General features: G+C 34.5%; 1 protein-coding gene across 12 annotated transcripts in view; it reads left to right on the forward strand.

Annotated features, from left to right (window-relative positions):
- The window catches only part of LOC125676249 (uncharacterized), a 126,630-nt gene that overhangs the window by 56,492 nt on the left and 47,090 nt on the right, over nt 1-23,048 (forward strand). For 11 of the 12 annotated variants that reach the window (XM_056143944.1, XM_056143951.1, XM_056143943.1 and 8 more), the window contains 9 exons: nt 3,231-3,839; nt 4,094-4,135; nt 4,582-4,602; nt 10,074-10,103; nt 10,343-10,363; nt 10,645-10,689; nt 10,977-11,006; nt 12,223-12,267; nt 21,015-21,047. In XM_056143944.1, coding sequence (XP_055999919.1) covers nt 3,231-3,839; nt 4,094-4,135; nt 4,582-4,602; nt 10,074-10,103; nt 10,343-10,363; nt 10,645-10,689; nt 10,977-11,006; nt 12,223-12,267; nt 21,015-21,047 — 876 coding nt within the window. The remainder of the gene's footprint in view (nt 1-3,230; nt 3,840-4,093; nt 4,136-4,581; nt 4,603-10,073; nt 10,104-10,342; nt 10,364-10,644; nt 10,690-10,976; nt 11,007-12,222; nt 12,268-21,014; nt 21,048-23,048) is intronic. The other variant, XM_056143953.1, reaches the window with a different exon arrangement.

The raw sequence follows: 23,048 nt of genomic DNA on the forward strand, positions 1-23,048 counted from the left end.
TTCGTCATTTTCTGAAGGAATTAACACATTTCTACAAGCTCAATATATCTTGGATGGACTCTGCAACACTTGGTACCGTATAGCAGGTTTTATTTCGCTAGTCTAAAATTTGGTGATATGTTGACATATTTAGCCAGTGAAATTTTAGCGGAAATCTATCTAACCGCTAAGATAAGCGAAATCTATCGCCCCGCTGACACAAAACCGCTATACGATATCAAGTTGATAATTCATATACTTTTTGTTCAAAATATATACAGAGGAAAGTGAAAGTGATTTCAGCATATTCTAGAAATATTTTCAAAAACACTTTGAAATTGCACATTACTAAATATAGTAGTTTACATTGTCAATTTTTGAATTGATCCAGGTTTTGTGACTAAGCTCTCTTTGCTTGAAGTTCTTAATAAGGGGGGTGGGGGTAGTTTAAAAGCAAGATACAAAAGAAATTAATAGAATGTGTGCGTGCCTTGTTCTGATTTTACGAGAGATTATAATTTGTGTAGTGTATACCATTATTAAAGGAAAATGCACACCAATTTGCTTTTTCAATTGTTTTATATGTAAAGCACTTTATAGTAATTGCCTTAATTAGATAAAACACTATATATGCAGTAATAATATTATTAATAATAATGATAAAATATATCAATAGATATGGATTCCAGTAAGAATTTGATTTTTTTCATTTTTGTAAATTTTGAAATGTACATGCATAAACTGTATATTGTCTGTAAGTATGCAAAATGTATATAATTATTCACAGATTAGGTCTAACATACAAATGACATATTGCTTTGAAAATATATCTAGAAACCCATAATATGCAAAATATAATTACTCTGGTTGAAAAGATAACATTTTCGTCTTTTTTACTCCTCCTTTTCATTCAGGTTTAACACGTTTATTTATTCAGAATATTTATTTTTGCACGCACGAAACGATGATTAAGTCCGTTATTGTAAGCTTTATGGTCGTTATAACGATCTAGTTCGTCAATACAACCTCGCATTGGATCAAATGCTGTCTGACGTGTTTCATACCGATTGTTAAGCCGTTGTTGGCACACTGATTTTGACTGCGGATAACTCCGTTTACCTGATCAGGATATGGGGCTCACGGCGGGTGTGACCGGTCAACAGGGGATGCTTACTCCTCCTAGGCACCTGATCCCACCTCTGGTGTGTACAGGGGTCCGTGTTTGCCCAACTATCTATTTTGTATTGCTTGTAGGAGTTATGAGATTGATCACTGTTCGTTATCTTCACCTTGCATCAAGAAGAGACATGTGTCTGAATATAGAATAATGTACACTTTCTCTATACTCTTACTGGTTTTCTATGCAAAAAAAAGAAGAAAAGAAATGTGAATGAATATGGAATTCCCACCATGAAGTAAAACTATACAGTCTCTTTAGCAAGTGTTTTCAGAATATATACCGCATATTGTTTAATACCGTACAACGTATATTGAGTATATTTTAGCAAATATATCAACTGATGAGTCATGTATTAGCTGATTCAAGTTCTCTAAAAGAGCTGCATGCAAACTTCACATTGTTTTTATATCACACATTTATGTACCGTTGAAAACCATGTATCTCATATGCTCAAAAGGGTCCTGCTTTTAAAAAAAAAAAATCTACGAGATATGTTCTATCAATTAACATTCAAAGTTTACAACGCCTAATTAAACCAGAGAAACTAGATGAAGTATGCTATAAAATACAGAGCTGTATATCATTCTAACACGGTTATAACATAGATCAAAGCAATGCCGCGTCCATTATTTTCCAATACACGTTACGTCATCCAAATATTATCAAAACTTTGATCAATGGAAAATTTACGCGAAAAATAAATATATGTGTTTAAAATATTATTGGGACCGTGAGGTCGTGAATTCGAGCCCCGCTCGTGCCATGACCGCTTCAAACCAAAGACGTTAAAATAGATAGTGATTGCTCCTTCGCCAAAGCGTTCAGCTATTAGAAGAGAAAATCACGGATCTTTCGGATATGTCCTTAAAATCGGAGATCCCGTGAAGCGACAGGCGATGGTAAATGGACTTCGTCATAATTCAAATTTTCATAGAATCAACTCCTACATGCATTTACCAGTACATACATGTACATACCTTAGTAAGACAAACAATGTTTGTAACTGAATTTTGACAACGATTCCGCCTCTTCATTATTCCAGACATAAGGTCATAATTTTGAGCTCAGTCATCACGTCAGACCTTTTGCGTTAAGTTCACCTTGCCAACGTTCGCACTAGAGCCAGGATTCAGCACGATGATTACAACCTCGGTGAAGTTCATACACTGGGTAGATTCTTCCCTTTAAAATACTTTTGTTATGAAATCCTTTGTTATTTTAGGTTTTATATAAAAGAGAGTCCACTTGTATTTTTAAAACGTTACCAGTAGGTGTCCAATAAGTTGACAAAGACTGTCCATTATATTGAATAAAGCGCAGATACTGTCTGTTCTTGAAAATAATGGACAGTAATTGTCAATTTATTGGACAATGCCAGATAAACCAAGTAAGTTATTAGGCGTCTACAGGTAGGCTGAAAATAACAGAAAGACAACTGCTTCGATACGGAAGAGTTTGTTCTGTGTATAGTGAGTTTTAAATCGAGACAAGCTACTGACAAGCAAGTTGATAGTACAGGGGTTTCAACAATCTCGATTGAAGTCATCATTTCGCAAATGATATGGTCGTTATAACGACATAGTTCATAAATATAACATATCATTGGGTCAAATGCTGTCTGACGTGTTTCATACCGATTGTTAGGCCGTTCTTGACACACTGATTTTGATTACGGATAACTCCTTTTACTTGATCAGGATATAGGGCTCACGACGGGTGTGACCGGTCGATAAGGGATGCTCACTCCTCCTAGGCACCTGATCCCACCTCTGGTGTGACCAGAGGTCCGTGTTCGCCCAACTATCTATTTTGCATTGCTTATAGTGGTTATGAGATTGATCACTGTTCGTTATATTCGCCTTACAATTAACAATGTAACTATAACTGCAACCATGTATATACCAATATACCAGTGGTAGAAAATGACGTGCAGAGTTTACTTCACTTTGGTGTTAAAATTATATATATATATATATATATATATATATATATATATATATATATATATATATATATAGGCATCATTGAACACTAGAATGTTCAATTATTTTTATTTTTATATCTGACGCAGACGGGGCCATGGCTGACGTCCCAGGACCCTCCACCGCTCCTTACTTCAGTCCCAGGAAAGAGACGGAGAATTTCTCCCGCCTCTGTCAGCTCATCATGACCATCTGTAGCGATTTGTTCAGGGACATTCTCAGTCGTTACATCAAACCAGCTGGCCTGAGGTTAGAGCTAGATAACAACAGAACGAAGCTGGAGAGAATCATGAACGCTCAGCAGAAGGAACAGATTTATCCACCGTCTGGTACCACTACTCTCACCTCTAAAGACTTGGATATCTCTGTCCTGTACATCCTATTAAGGAACATCTGCAAGATTCCAAAACATCAAAATGGATGGGGAAACCCCCCACTGGATACTGACACGCGTCTGGCGGCCTGTATAGAGCGAATCAGAATTCAGAGAAACTTGATTTCTGCACACTCAACCATTGGCGAAATAGAAGATACAGTATTTCAAGACCACTGGGACAAGCTGAAGAACTCAATACTGGAAATTGAGAAACAGTTAATTGGTGGTGATATGTATGCACGGGGAGTGGACGAGTTGCTGTCGTGTGACCTTAATCCTACTAGAGCGGAGAAGTATGTGAAAGAATTCAAAAACATTCAAGGTAAATTGATTTAGTTTAAAAGTGTGTTTTTGTAGAATGATGATGTTGACGTTTATTAACAAAGGTATATGTCTGTTTATTCTATAAATGAAATATCCACTCATAAGGGGAACTACTGGTTAAAAGATGAGAACGTACATACATATAGATAAGCGTCATAAAAGCCAATTACATTTATCAGAAGAATTAATTGTGAAAACATTATTATACTTATTTTTATATGCATTTCTTGTTTGCAATTTTCATTGATACAGAAAAAATGGAAAACTTTGAGAGTTCCCTGAAAACAACTAGATGTAAGTCATTATAATACATTTAAACATCTGTAATAACTACTAACGTAATATAAGTCTTTCACTATATTGATGCACATTCTACCATAACACACATCTTCAGATCTATACTAACAAAACATCGATATACACACTATACCATAACACACACCTACAGATACATCCTAACAAAACGTCGATATACACACTATACCATAACACACATCTACAGATCCATACTAACAAAACATCGATAGACCTGAATCATATCATAAGCTTTATTTTTGTATTTGATAAAATGTGGGATGACAACATTCTTCGGTCTGAAAATTATGTAAAATAATTGTTATGAATGTTTCTGAAATGACGATTTTTTTTGTCTTTGCTTATATAAAATAATCAAAACTATGTATAAGGAAGTCGAAAAATTTCCTGTAATTTGATTTAAACTTTATGTTTTATCATTACAGATCATGTGGCTGTAAAACGAGGTAAAAAAAAAAGTACAACTGTTGAAGGAATGTGCACATGATTTCTGTTATTGTATTTTTACGAAATAGTGATGCTCATCTACAGCATTATAATCTGCGGATTGTAGATGATAAAATTTATGTTTGCCCTCTAAAGTCTACATTAACATCAAATATGCAAGAATAACTCAGCTACATTTTTTTGTTTTGATAAAATGACTTAGAACTGGATTTATGACATCATAATTGTATCATGATGCGGTACTTTTTCCTTCCATCTTGGCCATAATTTAAATCAGACAGAAATGTAGCATACAGAGCTTAGCTGTGTAATAACTTCCACGGAACCGTACTGCAAATTCCAAATTGCCAGATGAACATAACTAGAAAACAACGCTTTTGTAACATTAATTAATGATAAAAACATAAGAAATGCAACATATAAAAAGATTAAGCATGTCAACACACACAGTGGTGAAGTCAAGGTTTTCGAAGGGGGGTGTCGTATTAGCCAAAATACTTAGCCATTTTTTGTGCCGGATCTGGGGATTTACTCAAATTATGTCTGATTTCAATCTGTTCTGTGCAGGGTTTGAATGTTTTCAACCTTATCACCTATATATGTCATGTATTAATGGCTTGCACATTTGTGGTGAAAAGAGGGTGTGGGCTCTCAACCCGTCACTTGCACATCGATAGATTATGTACTACAATGGTAATGATTATCCGCTTCAAGAAAGCAAGTGATATATGTTGCTAAAATCTGCGACATACATGTACAGACCCTGAAACGTGCTACTACACCTTAAAAACGAACCGAACCGTTCCGTGCAAGAAACGAACCGTACCGTTCAAGAAACGTACCGTACCGTGCAAAAAACGAACCGTACCGTTCAAGAAACGTACCGTCCCGTTCAAGAAACGAACCGTATCGTTCAAAAAGCGTACCGTACCGTGCAGAAAGCGTGCAGGATAATACTATGCAAACCCCGCCCCCAAAAGCCCGAAAGCGTACCGTACCGTGCAGAAAGCGTGCAATTTATGTCACGTGACCCACTTTTTCAGCCACAGTACATGTGTATATTATTTTCACAATGGCGCCCGATGGGAAAGGAGGTCAGGGAAATGAAAATCGGACTTCGCGTGATAAAGGATAGGAATATATATGTATTATCATCATTTTATTTGATTCAAAGACAAATGCAACAGATATCTAACATTATTAATTATGAATGACTGAATGCTGACAAAAAAGGACGTACAAACTTCACGTGCAGATATCCTGGATCTTACATAATGCCGATGATAAATCACAATAAATGTGAAGTGCAGAAAATAATCATTATGTCATTTGCGACTTTAGTGTATTCAAAACAAAATTCACTTCTTCTTAAAAACTTTTCCAATTTAGGCACTGTAATTTATATCCGGAAACTTAATACGCTTTGTTTTTACACTTACGCACGCCCATGTCGGGGAGCAGTTCATGTAACAACTTTTTATAAAATCGTAAATTAATAAATGTCTGATGAGAAATGAAAAACAAATTGAAACGTAATAACAACCATTAAGACTTAGACTTAAGCAAATTTTAAAAACTTTTATTCATAACTTTTATGTACGTTATCAATATGGAATTATTCCATCGAAGCAATCAAAAATAACGTCTCATTTCCCCATGTGCACATTCTAACACAACCACAAATCCTGCAGCCGATAATCAAAGAGCCGAATAAGACCGATCGAGTGAAAACAAACTATCGAAACGTACAATTTATACGAAGTCAAAGTGTTCAGGCCACGCCCACCTCATTAATAAAACGTGCAAACCGTTCACAAAGCGTGCAGCTATTTTTAGCAAACCGTACCGTGCAAGAAGCGAACCGTACCGTTCAAGAAGCGTACCGTACCGTGCAAGAAACGAACCGTACCGTTCAAGAAACGAACCGTACCGTTCAGAAAACGAACCGTACCGTTCATAAAGCGTACCGAACCGTACCGTACAACTGGTGTAGTAGCACGTTTCAGGGTCTGTACTTATTGTGCCCAATACCTCATCAGCGCTTTTTTTTCATTATCCACTGATACCATACATATTCGAGATAGCATAGTGTCATCTAGGTCATTTTGAAACTCTAGAAAGTCAGTGTTTTCGATCTCCTTGTCTATTTCGTATCAACCCCAGGCTTAGGACATCACATCGCGTGCACTTTTTGTAATGATGTAATGCTAATTCATGACACAAGACATTTACAGTTCTTTCATTCATTTGTATGAAATTCATTGCACTGTACAATAAATTTCATACTGTACAATAAATTCCATACAAACGAAGGAAAGTACTGTAAGTATAAATTGTGTTCAAACATATATTTAGATATGCATTAGATCTGCATACGACCCGATAACCCACAGCTTCAAGTGATTTCGTTTGGTGACGTAGACATGTTAAGTAGCCAGTCAATTCGAATCCCGGTTAATTTCCATACTTACACGATGTTGTCTAAATGTGAACTAATATTAATGGAAATATTGTAGTTATTTTGTTCAATAATAAATCATTCCAGTTCGGTTATATGGTAATTATTCAAATACATGTAGGTGAACGCATGCCTACGTCGCTTTCATTAGTTTGGTCTGGTCCTCATATGCAAAACGAGCATAAGGGACCAGACAAGGGTTTTGTAACATTTTCAATAGTGAAGAGCTCATTTTACCTTTAGATAAACTATATTTTTTTTACTTTCTATTAATTACTCGTATTTATGATAAATGAGAGCCAAACGAATAACTGTTAATGAATAGATACGAATATAAACAGGGTTCAAATGTACTGGATACCTAGCATGGCCGCATCAACAAACAAGATCACTTAAAGCTGCGAGTTTTCCGGTTGCATGGGGGCTTTTATGACTATTTAAAGTTATGTTTGAACAAAAATATAGTAGGAACATATGTTAGGAAATGTTTTATAGTAATTTTACAAGACGACAATACAATCCAACGATATCAGAGCTCAACCGTGTGCATTTTGCTTGTGCGTCGTAAATCGATTTTTCATAAGGGTTGGATCTCTAGCGCTCTGGACGGGGTTGTTTAAAACCTTGGTTAAGCTTAACCAGTGGTTAACTCCCTTATCCACCGGTTAACGTTTAGGCAATGGTTAAATTCGGTTTCTCAAAAGTTAGCCAGTGGTTAAATTGCCTAACAATGGTTAAATATTGACCAAAGTTAACCAATCTGCAGATGTGGGTTAAGTCATTTAACCAGTGACTGCCTGCTTCCTTATGTTATGTAAATATTAGCAAATAACACAAGAAACGGGGAGTTTAGAGACATTTTAATCATGATTTCCCTAAAACAGAGTAACAAGAAAGTAGATTTTTTCTAAAGAATCAGTCAGGCTTAAAAACAACAAATTCAGTCTATTAAAAGTTGATGCACATTATTTTTCTACTGTCGAGATTGAAACAATTGTATGATGACCGAAATTCTACAGGAGCGAATTCATACATCAAAGTGACCTTCACATTGTGTGTAGGCCTAAGAATAGATCGTTTTATTTTAGCCATTCCAATATCATCATGTACATGTGCAGATTATTTTAATGCTGCCCACATTATGTGATGCCTTCACTCAAAAAATGATATCGTTGGATTAAAAGTTACAGCCTGCTGTTGGATGTACCAGAGGGAAAAATCAGAAGCACATTCTCAACTGTTTACCCCATCCCCACTCTTTCGTTTTCAAGTTTACCTTCTCGGTTGACTTCAGAATATAACTTTTTCAACTAAGAATAGTGTCTCATTAGGTGAAAAGTTCTCTGTTCACTTCATTAACATTTGCAGCAGCCATTATTGTTTACATTTTCAGACGACCGTTGTTGAATTATGGGATACTAACCACTTGTTAAATGTATTCAACCATTGGTTAGTAAGCTCTAATGCTAACTTCACTTTGGGTAACAAAACTTTTTCCAATGGTTAGTTACTCAGTGGGTAGTAAATCTAACCAGTGGTTAAATTTAAACAAGATTTTGAGCAAGATTTGTCCCGATATTTTTCCAGAGAGCTACAGTTCTGCTATCTTACATTCCACTTTATCTAAATGTGTTTGGAAACTGACGAAGATTACAAAATAGATGCACAACAGAAACTACTTAAACAACATTTACATTTTCTACAATTATGTCAGAATCATTTTCACACGACATAACCTTATATAAAAATCCATCACGTAACAAAGGTATTGTGACCCCTGGGTCGAGTCCTCTGCTGGTGAACTGTTAATCCCCGAGGGTCTCTACAGCCCAGTAGCTAAGTACTTCGTTACTAGCTTGAAAATACGGATGTGTATTTAATTGCTGTTATAAAATTTAGAAATTCATTTCAAACTTAAGGATGATATCTCCCTCATGTATAGCTCTTATCCTTAGACGAATTTGACTCAACTTTTTGGTACGCTGTTTTCGGCTATAATAGCTCTAAAACTTCATTGTTAGTTCGGATTTCAAACATTTCGGTTGAACATCACTGAAGAGACATTATTTGTCGAAATGCACATCTGGTGCATCAAAATTGGTACCATATAAGTTTTACATGATACAGGTAAACTTGGATATCTCAAACTTGGAAAAACTTCGAGATATCCGAGAGTTCGAGAAATTGAAGTGCATGCATTTGACACCAATACTGTTTAATGTTTTATATTGCATATTGTTTTATATGACAGGTAAATAAACACACCTTTTAAAAGCGTAGTTGGAAGTTAAGTTGGAAGTTAAAAATTCTTTATAATAAGTTTGCATTTGCATTTATATTGTATATCCATTGCTTTATTTGATACTACAACGCTTACATTTTACGAATTCCGGTCGTTTATCATAGTAATAATCAGTCATCACGTTCGGTTCAGTATTTCTGATACCCGGATTTGTCTTACGCTTTGTAAATGATAAACCGATCGCTGAAATAATGACAAAGACAGAAACGGGAAATATCACTGCCTTGGAATATGTGTCCTTTTTTACTTCTGTTATACCCTGGAATTTTGGTTCAATTGTATGGACTTTTAAGATTCGTTTTTATACCCCTTCCAGATAATCCAACTATCCTCCGGGTTGGGTAGCGGGTCCTTCGGCACAGGTAGATTGATTATCAGATGCTGATTTTTTTTTATATTTTGATGCTGATACTTATATTTAAAATATAAGGTTTGATATTCTTTATTGATTTCTATATCACTTTGACGTGTTTAGTGTTTACTTTGACTGGTACGAGCCTGTGTAAACGTGTATTACGTCAAAAGTAAATCTCCATTTCAGTACTCGTCCCCGAGCTGTTTGTTGAGTTATCGTGTTGTCTTACGTATTTAAGTGTGTATTTTAAAAGATAGACTGCGATATTTGTCCAGGCGACCTTCACCATATACACAATTGCATGTATATAACTCAATGTACTTTTGTACCTTTATCTTTATTTCTATTTACATAGTAAGAATGAAGATTGAAAGGACACATAAACGTAAGAGATAGTTAATGCAATTCATTTCATAAAACATAATGATAGAGCTACGAACTATACTAACATATTAGTCATAAAGTATATTTAGGGGATATAGATATATTGCAAATAAAAATAAATTACTCAATAATTGAAAAACTTCACATTTCCTATTGATCCAAGTAAACAGAGACTGCATTGTAACGACGTATATATGTATGCTATTATTCATTTCAATTCTGCTGTTATATTTTTTGCAGGTCAATTAGCTGTGAAGAAAGGTAATACGATTTCAGAAATTGTTTGCATATATTTGTTCTAATAGAGTTGCATTTGCAATAAGATGCGATGTAACTGTAAAATGTTTTTTTTATCTCTGTAACCCAATAAAAGTAATGCCTAATATAATTACGACATTTTTTTCAATTCTTAATGATTGCTGACACATGCTTAAATTAAAACATCTGGGATCAATAGTGAAAAATATAAGAAAAACATTAACTGTCTTCAAATGGTGACAATTACAATTGCATGTTTGACTTATAACTAACTGCTTTTGAAGCTCGCCTGGACAAATTAGAGAGACAGTCGTCAGATACCAGTCAGGGTAAATTTTCTTTTCAATAAAAACGTATTCAATAGCACATTTTACGCTCTCTCATAGGTAACTATAATCATCTTATTAAAATCAAAGATTAATATTGAAGATCGATCATAATTCAAATAACAATGAATAGCCTATAGGAGTTAAGAGAATGATCACTGTTCATTATCATCACTCTTCATAGCATATGACTAAATAAACTTTATCTATTCTATGGCAATAATGAAAATATTACGAGCATGAAATAGAATCATGTATACTTTTTGTAATCTTTACATCTTGTTTTCAAGGTATTCATGAAACGTTGACCACCGTTCAGGGTAAGTAGTTAACTTCTCTATGTCTACTCATAAACAAAGTAAAATATTTACTTAGTACAATGTAGTAAGTTCTTTTGGATTTTGTTGGACTGAGATGGACAAATGATGAATTCTAAAATAAATAAGAATAAATGAATTTATTAAATGAAACAAAACATAAATATTCACTCTCATTCCTTTCTATCCACACACGAAACAATTATGAATGCATAAACAAACAACACTGCTATTATTCTTTCAGAAATATTTGCTAACGTCACAATTCATTATTAAAGTCTATTAGATCTAAAACTATCAGATATAACAAGTTTCAACTGAGTAATACACAATGTTCACAGCAGCAACAATTTAGAAACAGTTCCCAGAGACTCTAGTTTTACAAAAGCTTTTGTTTTAACATTGCGTTACTATATTGTGAGTCACTTAAGGTAGCTCACTACACTACAGCTGATACTCTTGATAACACTACTCCACATTATGGCGATTTAAATGTTTTGTGAAGTTAATAATATTGATCTATTTGTTTGTCTATCATGGTAGCTCAGTGGTTAAAGGATTGGGCTGGTGAACCGCAGATATCTAGTTCAAATTCACCAGAGTTTTTTGTTCATATCTGTTGAAATAATTTTTTGAAAATCGTGTTTTATCCAAATTTGCATATTTTCAGCCTTTTTGACATGCATGTTTATACTTATATTACATATAATCATATATTTTATGATTAAATCAAATCGTAGTGATTTGAGAAACTATTTCTAGGTGTAGTGAGCCACCTCAATTCGTTGTATTCCACTGAATACACCCCGAAAGAAACTTCGTCCTTGTCTCCCACCAACCCGTGCTAAACATACTTTCTGAACTATGAACACTCCTCCGACAGGTTTCCTACGAAATGTCAAATTTCGACCGTAAACCCCGTACTCCTTAATGAAATTTTATAACATCCTTTATTTCCTGCCAAATTACCGCATGGTTTTCCCTACAGTTGACCCTCGAACTATTCACCCGCTTATTCACCTGCCCTGTCCTTCTAAATTGGTGTCTACTCGTGAACTGATCTAAATTACCAATAAACTAAACATAGAAAACCCTGCTAATCTAAATCACCCACGTCCTATCTAAATACCAAAAAGACGGTGTGTATGTATGTATGTATGTGTGTGTGTGTGTGTGTGTGTGTGTAGTTTTTGTCATTCCTAACTTGTTTCTTTTACAGACTCCATAAAGGATCTGGAGACAACATTTTTGTCAACCTTACAAGGTACAAATCTGACGTTCACCCCTACGCCCCTCTTCTATACATTATGCAGATATAGTAGTGTTACAATCCCTATTAAAATGATTGTAGTAGTGAAAAGAGTTAACATTACCAATAACAAATCCAGAATTTTTTCTTTAAAAGAGGGTAGGTTAGGAGTCAGTAGAAAAGTAGATGGCAAGGTTGCCCAAAATTTCGTGACAAAAATAGCTATTGGTATATCTATTCCTCAAACTCCTAAATCGTGGAGGGAGTTTGGGTTGAAAGCAGTTACAGCCATCACCTCAATATTCTTCGATCTTCGATTTCTGAAATTGTAGGTCTGTACTCAAGTTTGAATTCTCTCCCCTACTATTAATTCGTCATTTACAAAGGAAAGATGAAGATAACAAACGATCAGCGTTCAATTGCATATCTCCTATAAATGATGCAAAATTAAGAGTAGGGTAAGTACGGATCTCTGAATATACCAGAAATGAGACCAGATACTTAGGAGGAATAAACATCCCTTGACAACCGGTCACACTCGGTGTGGGCTCTATTTTTTAGCCTGTCAACGGAGTAATCCGTAGTCAAATTAGTAAGTAATGAAAGACCTACAAATCAATACCAAACACGTCAGACTGCATTTGATCCAATGACAGCTTTTTATTAGGAGATTAGATCGTTATAGGGAGTATAGAATTTGCGAAATGCTCACTTTAAAAGAAGCTTTAAACACTTGTGACAAAACCTATTTTGATAGTAGTTGACCTCGATTTGAAAACTGACCGTATGCAGAACAGCATTTTGCTTATGAAAATGTGGAAGACTCAGTCGCGTCTTTTCTTTCGATGTCACTAGAATGAAGGGGGAAGATAACGAACAGTGATCAATCTCATAACTCCTACAAGGAATGCAAAAATGAATTGGACAAACACGGACCCTTGAACACACCAGAAGTGGGATCAGGTGCATATAATGAGTAAGCATCCCTTGTCAACCGTTGACACCCGCCGTAAACCTTATGTCTTGATCAGGTAAAAGGAGTTATTCATAGTCAAAATCGGTATGAAACAGATCAGACATCATAGGTTATATGGGTCAAATGCTATCTGACATGTTTCATACCGATTTTGACTAAGGGTAACTCCTTTTACCTGATCAAGATACAGGGCTCACGACTGGTGTGACCGGTCGACAGGTGTGCTTACTCCTCCCAGACACCTTATCTCACCTCTAGCATATCCAGGGGTCTGTGTTTACCCAACTCTCTATTTTGTATTGCTTATATGAGTTATGAGATGTACCTATCTTCACCTATCTTTCATTCATTCACTCTAGCACTCACTTTCATTCAATTCGAATTAAAAGAACCTATCTATTTATACTAGAACAAATGTAACTCTTAAGACAGACAGATTATTATTATAATAAGCTGGTATTTGTTTCTTGCTTTCATTTCACATGACTAGTTCAGTGTTTAAAGTTTGCACTCTGAATTGTCAACGTAATTATCCACTTATTTCTCCTATGAACGTCCCCCTTGTTTATGGACAGCCATCCTAGTTTACTCGTGCATTGATTATCTTTTGGTGTTGTAACCCTGTGTATCATCATCAGCGGCTATAATTACATGTATTGTAGTTTCTCGTGGACCCTTACTTGATCCACATCACATTTGACCCAAGTCATAATGCTACAATTTTTGAACTAATAGAACAAGCAATATATTGTCCACTACCGTTGCAAAAGTTAATGGACCACAACAATATTCAAAGTTTACTATGCAGGTTAGGGTTAATGGGAAAATTAGGGAAACGGGATAAGAATGGTAGGAAATCAACTACTATTCAGAAACAAAGACTAAACCAGGAAAAAAGACAAACAATTAAATTTAGGTCTTCAAACAAAGCAATGAACTGTGAAATGTAGGTGATCATGAATAACTTAGCTACATTGTTGTATTACTATGTTAGAAAGTTTAATTAATGTAGCGCATTAAGCTGGTAAGGATGCTACTCCACTAATTCTTATCAACTTTGTACGAACTAAATATGTAACTAACACCGTAACTCCGCAAAATGTCACAAAATTAAAACTTGATCTGTAACATGTTATGACAAAGCAATATACCAAATATCAAATGAATATCTGAAAGCACAACAACAAATTCCGGAATCTGACAGTTCACGGTTCTTTCTAAGTCCATGCTTAATTTGTAACTTTTTTATGACAAAGCAATTTACCAAATATGAAATGAATATTTGAAAGAACAGAGAAAAAAGTATGAAAAACTGATTTGCAGGACTGATGGATGGACATACAGACGGACGACGTGCAAATATAATATCCCCTTCGACTTCTTCGGTAGGGGGACGAATAAGATATGTTGACACCATCAATGAATAGGCGAAATGAATATGCGGCAGTTATAATTTGATTGAAAAATAATTAAAATATCCTGTCTGTATGATTTAAAGTTGACTTGCATGGTAACATGTAAAACAATACCAAAACCAATATTACGGTCAAGTTTCGGATACTCACTCCCGCTCCAGACATTCAAATTAATTTACAAAAGTGTCAAATGTCATGAAAACATGGTCAAATGAAGCTATGAAATGTATCACATTAGAAATTCAACACTATCATTAGTACATGTTCCACACCTTGGACACAAGATTTATGTCCATACCAAATCACTTGATACACATCAAGCCCACGCGTCATGGTTGGGTAACCGTACCATTGTATTTCTGATTATTAAACCGATAATTATCAATGCTTGGTAACAGTCAAAAAAGGGCGTCGTGCTTTCTGAATACGGTTTTCAGTTACCAGAAATGGTATGGAGCATTAAAAATTTAAAAAAAAAACCCACAAAAATCTGGGTTACTTTGGTGACCAACAGAAACAAGAGATCAGACATGCTGATAGAGCGATATAAATCTATTTAAGATATAATCAAATAGTCTGTCTTTAAGATAATCTTCAGAAATGATATCTAGAAAACGCATGGAATTACTTCCCATCATGCCCGAAAATGTGCAAAAGAATAGTTTCTTCTTAATTTAAATCCATTTTAAAAGACATGACATGTACTCTTAAACATAGATTGGATGTGTACAAAAACCTAATAATTCTTGAAAACTACTCACTGAACACCCTCACCTGGATGTTCAATACAGGTAACCCTTTTGGGGGCAATAATTATCAAACGCAGCCAAAACAAAACTTCACCAATGACAGGTGAATATAACGATTAGTCATCAATGTCATAACTCCCATAAACATTACAATATAAATATTTGGCCATACACGGACCCTTGAACACACCAGAGGTTGCTGGATAAACACCGATGATCGTAACTAAAGAATATGAATACGGAAGGGTTATAGTATATTCAATAAAGATCACAGTGTTTTCATTTCTAGTGTGAAACTTGTACTAAGTATGTTGTTAAGCTTTTATCTTGTCACTCAATTTGCTACCTCGCTTCGTTCGGCACCAAATATTTTGGAACTGGAGACAAGTTTACTAACGTATACAAAAGAAAATGGTAAGATATTATAACACTCACAATTGTCACACCTGACTGACCGCGCACGGGTAAGCAAGATATGTGAATATTGGCCAAGTTTGTGTTTAGGTATAGGTCAACGATAAAACAAGACCTTTCAACATATATAAGCAAACAATGACAAAATGTATTGTATAATATTCATTACGGTCTATTTTCCGTGCCTGAATAATGAAAAGGTTAAGTGAAGCTGTCAAAACACCCTCAAACTTGCTGCTTGTAAACTCGTGCCTCGTCCTACGACAGCACACTCGAAAATGCTCAGAAGAAAGGCGCCATGCCTGACCACATGTTACCATACGACGCGTTTGATGGAACAACCCGAGTAACGTGAGTTGCTGGAGTTGTAAATAAAACGTGTATTTCATAACACTAGTGTTAAACACGGGTTGGAAAAGTTCACTCCTGACTTTAGAGTGAACATCAAGTATTCAACATGACGGAGAATGAAGATAAATATTAAGTTTGACATGAAATTAAAACTTTTGGGGAATATAAAGGTAAACTAGTAGCAATTGTAACGGGAACCGTTACAGATGTTCCCCAAACATCCCCCTATTTAGAAAGTGGTGGCATTTGCTTCAGTACAAGTGCTTATGATCATATCAATCTGTGAAGGGTTTGAATATATAACTACCATATAACATTCAGTCCATTTCATGATGTAAGAAATCAATTATAGACATTTGAAAATTCGATGCACGTGCACGCCGTGCTGGTGAGTATTTTATCTTATCGATAAATTACAAATCTAAATATATGTCTTCAAGATGAATTTCACATTTCAATGAAAAACGACAAATTAACTGCAACTCAAAATTATGAAGTCCAGAATCAATGCACGTACATACACGCATCGGTGGGTACAATGTAGCATTTTTGTTGACGAGATTCAATAGGCATTTGTACGATATACTTGCTGAATTTAATACTGATTTCTTCATTTTTAATAAAGTTATGGTGATTTCAAAATTGTCCAATCAGAATTTAGTGCACGTGCATGCACGTGCGGGTCAGTGCTTTTGACAACATCCATGAGTAGAGAATCGTAAATTATATTTGCAACATAAATTTCGAACCTATTCATTCAAATCTAAAAATGTTATGGACTAATGCTTGAATTTAGATGTCAGAAATGAAAATACACATGAAAATCGTATTCACACGCACATGTATAAAATCAGAAAGTTTTCGTTGACAGCTTTTAATACGTATTTGTATCATAAACCAAGACCTACAATTTCATTTCATTTAAGTCTTTAATTCGAAAGTTATGGCAAATTTAGTACCCGAAAAATGAAAGAAAAACGTTGCATGTGCATACACGCACACGTGAGTACGACTTAGTATAAATCTTGATGTCATTCAATAGACATTTGATAGATATACTTACAGTATGAATTTGATTTTAGTTCCTTCATTTATAAGAAAGTTATGATGATTTAAAAGTCGTCCAATCAGAATTTAGCACACGTCCAGGCACGTGCCGGAAAGTAATTTTAAATGCAAATATTTGTTAAAAATATCATGTTACGTATAAAACCAAAGTTTTAGAAGATTTTGACAATGAAACAAAAGAGATATGGTCATTGAAAGAATTATACCTTTAAGAGAAAATGCACGTATGTGCTGATGTGCGTGCGCATGTGCGTTTGCAATTTTTATTACATCGACCTGTAGATATGTAAAATTTCTGCCTATGCTATGAATATCATTCCTTACAATTCCAAGAAAGTTACAGACGTTTTTTATTAACAAATCAAATTAAAGAACACGTGCATGCGCGTGCGAAATTGTGATTTGGCCAATGCCAAACACTTTAAGGTCTCAAGTTAAACCTACTATATTTATATATCAAAGAATATCATTGAAAAACAAAACAGTTTGACTGATTTCAAAGTTTGTAAACAATATGCATGCATTTTCAGACAAAATTACATTCGTTCCGCACACCTATGTTATACTATCATCCTAAACAAGTTTCATATTGATACCTTGAGTAGTTTCTGAGAAATCTTCTGGATAAAAATGTCAGAAGAAGGAAGGAAAATAATAATAGTAAGAAACAGAGTAAACCCAATACGTTCCCAAACCCCGTTTGGGAAACATAATTACCATGAAAAAAGATTCATATAACTAAAGTGTGAGTCACCGCTGGGTTTTTTTTTTCCTTCAAATAATCAAACTGAATATTTGTAAGCATTTCAAGATATATAGTTTGATTTCAATATATTGTCAAGGGCCTCCGCGGCCGAGTGGTTAGAGCATCGCACTCAAAATCACATGTCATCTCAACTCTGTCGGCGCGGGTTCAAATTCCGCTCGCGCCAGTAAGTGAGAAAGTTTCCTAGTTTACTTTCGGAATGTCAGTGGTCTCTTACCAGGTACATTATATCTGGGTTCTCTCTTCCACCAATAAAAACTGGGCGCCACCAGATAACCGAAAAATTGTTGAATGTGGCGGAAAACATCAATCAATCAACCAGTCTATCCAATATATTGTAGATGGGATCAATTTCGGGGTGAATTAAATACGGTCTACGTTTGGTTAATTTTTATATTTACACTATTTTAGTACTGCATGTCATAGGAATTAAGGTAAGGTTTGCGACACTTTGACATGTAGTGAACAAAGTCTTGTTGCATATGAGTATGTTCAGTAGGAATTTATCTTTTAAAAATTGACTTTTGAAAAAAAAAATGCCCGTGTTGTTTTTTGACCAGATGGGCTTAATTTTGTGATGTTTTACATTTTTGGGATCTTTGTACAAAAGAGAATACTAATGGTATAAAAACTACTCGAGGCAAACTTATGGGGTAAAAAGCTGGTAGAATATTTAAAAGAGTATTATCTATAAGATTATACTAATTGTTAGAAAAATGTTATTTTAAAACACAAAAAATAGCACTTGTTATATCTTGAATAAAATTTTAATTGGTTGCCATGACAACAAAAATGTATATTGAGCAACTTTACAAGGTCTACGTCATAATTTTTTTTTACTTTAAACATAATATTTGGACCATAAATATTTAAGAAAGCATATATAATTACTACCCACCGGACTCTGTTTTCATGGTAACAGATTAAAACGAATTATTTCATTTATGCGATTTGTCACTTTGTTTTATAATTGTACAACGTTTGAAGAGTGCATTGATCATTTTCATGAATAAGATACAATTCCAGCCCCAAAATGATATTTATATTTATTTTTCAAGTATTGTAACATCACATCTATTAGAAATTAAGATGTTGAGTTGTTGTTATTTTTTATTCTAAATTCAATACAATACAATATTTTCAATATTCCGGCGGGTTTTCCACGGTCCTGCTTCGTCATAAATTCCGTGTTACATTAGCCCGAACCTGTCTTATATACTACATCTTTGAAATAGTTTCCATCTCCTTGTTTCATTTCTTGATGTTTGTTTACATAGTTGAACATACAACTGTAACCTTCGTAACAATATTAAACCCGGTCAGTGGTGGATTTAGAGGGGGGGGGGGGGGGGTAAGTTAGTAAAAATGACACTTATAAATCTGTTTTATGTCGACGTTATGTAAATGTTCCTCAGACAAAATTAAGACTATTTTAAAATGTACTAGAGAAGACCCCATTTTTATTCTTACATGATCATATCAGTCGCGTTTTCTACATTCCAAAGTCCAAGCGATGAATCGCTCTATCAGCGCAAGTAGATGTCATATCATTGAAATATGCAAAAAGGGCATGTAATTAGAGAGCATTGTCAGGTTTAATGTATGTGAATGTCATAAAAATTCCTAGCTTAGTTAATGTCGAACTTTGTCTTTGATTGATTGATTGATTTTTGATGTTTTCCGTCACACTCAACAATGTGTCAGTTATATGGTGGCGCCCAGTTTTTGTTGGTGGAAGAGAGAACCCAGATACAATACACCTGGGAAGAGACCACCGACCTTCCGAAAGTAAACTGTGAAACTTTCTCACTTACCGGTGCGAGCAGGATTCGAACCCGCGTCGACAGAGAACTTTGTCTTTGAGGATACTATTCACAAACAATGATCGATTATAACAGCACCAAAATAAATCCTACTTTCCCTAGCAAGATTCGCAGAGATTACATGGTCACAACATAATTTTAACGGAAATTAACCGTAGTGCATACTACATATGTATCTATAATTCCAATGTTATCTATTACAGTTGTTTTGATTGGACAAAAATAAAGCTGAACAAGAGTTTACACATTAATAAATCCGAAAACGCGATGTATTCATACACGCCTGAAAACAAATGACATAGTGCGGGGAAACTATTCAAATTTTTGCAATAGTTGATAAAGTGAATGAATTGGAATTATAAGAATCAAACATTCTTTTTGAAGAATGTATCGATGTGTAAACTCCGGACATTTTACTCACAAACTTAACATAAAAGTGCTTCGCACTTTTATTCAGTTTGTGAGTAAAATGTCCGAAGTCTACACATCCATAAATTCTAAAAAGAATGTTTAATCCTATAATAAAAAATTGTAGACTTTTATAATATCAGAGAAATTAATCTATAAATGATTATTTGAGAAACATTATTATCATTTTGTCATAGAGGGTTACACATACACCGCTTGACACTTGACAGCGGTACTAGATAACATGTAAATATTATGACATTTTCCCTCGATTCAACAATGACGTGACGCATTTTTACATTATGACTTTATAAAGCGCGAAGTGCACTGAGGTATATCAAGAGTTATCTCCCTGTTGTAAATCTTACCTTAAATTTTAGTACTGCATATAATAGAAATTAAATAATACTCAGTATCAAAAATGAACTACCACATTTAGATAAATTGTCATTGACACGATATTCATATCAAACGCCATTTTTTTCAAAACAACACTACAGCAACAGTTCAAGGAGTTTACCCTATGCGCATCCACAGGTAGAACCCTAGAATTACCCCAGTCTTTCTAATCAAGCGGGTTTTTTTTGTGGTAATTTTGACACTTTAAAATTTAAAAAGACAGTTTAGCTAACCTGATGCATATGTGATTGTTACAATTATCAAGATCAAATTAGACCATAAAAGATTAGCTTGATTACGTTATATCTGGTATTTATTAGAGACCATAGTAATTACGGAGAATTTGAGTTTCCTCTGGTATTGTATAAGTTTCTACTCATTCTTATATTGCAGGTAGAATGGCTGCACTGGAAGAAAACCTACAAGGTACTTTGTTGCACTTATTTTCTTATTTTCGAATTTTACTTTAACACTAATAATTCTTTCTAATGTTTTGTGTTTTTATTTTCTTGTTTTAGGTAAAACTACTGCAGTGAAAGAAAACCTGCTAAGTATTTTATTATGTGGGCTATTGGAATTGTGCAAAACAAAACGAAAGTAAATCGTTTGTGGGGTATATTGAGTGGGAATCCTGTATAAAAGGTAGAGGCTTGTAAAATAAAACACCGGACGTTAAAGCTCTGGCTTTTATGCTTAATTTTATTCACTGCTGTGGACTTTCCTTCTCCATTCACATATGTAGTCACTATGAACTGTATTTAGTTTTTTTATATGCATTGATTGTTGATGAAAGGTGGAAATAACGAACAGTGATCAAACTCCTAACTCCTAGAAGCAAATTTTGTTCTGCATATCTGAGCTAAATTCTAATATTTAGCAACAGTATAAAACAAGCCATGTTCTTAAAAGTTCACTGCCCTCGAAAGTATTATATTGATGAAAGGTTTTACATGATATAATATATGCAGCATTAGCAGGATGTGACCGATTTGGACCTGTTCTAGGGTCAAACCCCCAGGGTTGGAAAATTCCTGATTTTGGTATATCCTTTCCTGTTTTTACTAAATATCCACTTAGTTATTATACCGTAACAGCAAACAAAGCAATATTTCAATTAATGAGATAGTGATCGTTATAAGAATCTTAATATCCCCTGGAATCGAAACCGTTACCCCCTGGGATAGTGATATTTACAATTTTGTTAAAGATCGACCTAATCCTTCGATCTAATTAGAATCAATTGCATTAAAGATATTCATTAATTTTATTTTACACATATATACTATATAATACTAAGCTTTGGCCCCCACCCCAGAGTCAGAACCTCTACCCCAGGGATCATAAAATTAACTTTTTTGTAGAGACCTTCTTACACTAAAACACTATATATTGGTATTTTCTTACTCACTTGTTATTGTAAGATGATTTTTGCTAAAATCGATAATTTTGATAATAAGTTATCATCTCCCTGTCCAAAAGGTGTTTCATAGTAAATTTGAAAGGAATTGGAATTATAATGGCAGTTACCTAGAATTTTGGAAGAAGTCTTCCTGCTCTACATCTACATCACTATATATTTAGTTTTTCTTGCAAATGTGTGCTTGTAAAGAATTTGTTGTTTTTTTTTAAGTTGGTCAATTTTGGCAGTTTTAACCCACTCTTATGGCCCCTGGGAGCAGGAATCCTGAAATTTACAATTGATGCCCCCCCCCCCCACCCTTGTCCAAAATATGCTTCATACTAAATTTAAAAGGAAATGGAATGGTAATTATCAAGAAGTTAAAAATGTTCTATTGCTCACACATTCAATAACTGACCACTTTAGCTCCACCCTGATAGTAAACTTCTCACCACTGGGATATCACAATTACACTTTCTGTAAAGGACGACCTGTTCTTTCTAAATATTCATTCAATTCACTATCAATGGTATTAAAGAAGATGTTATTTAAGTATTTTACACATAAACAATATATACCAAGTTTGACTCAGCCTGATTGTAGAACCTTTACCCACGAGATCATGAAATTTACAATTTTGATAGAGGTCTTTCAGCTCTACATCTACATCACTATATATTCAGTTTTTCTTACACACGTGTGCTTTTAGCGATTTTTTTCTTCTTGAAAATTGGTAAATTTTGGCAGTTTTGATCCATCCCCAAGACCTCAAAGGAGCAGGCATCCTGAAATTCACAATGCATGTCCCCTCTGTCCAAAATAACACTTCATACTTTTGAAAAGAATTGGAATAGTACGTATGAAGAAGCTAAACTGTTCTATTGTTCACACATTTAATAACTGACCACTTTGGCCCCACCTTGATACCAAAATCTCGATCCCTGGAATAATCAAATTTACAATTTTGATAAAAGACTACATATACATGTTCTTCCTATTCATCTATTTAGTTTCAATTCAGTATCAAT

This window comes from Ostrea edulis, chromosome 7, assembly GCF_947568905.1.
Source record: "Ostrea edulis chromosome 7, xbOstEdul1.1, whole genome shotgun sequence".
Classification (NCBI taxonomy): domain Eukaryota; kingdom Metazoa; phylum Mollusca; class Bivalvia; order Ostreida; family Ostreidae; genus Ostrea; species Ostrea edulis.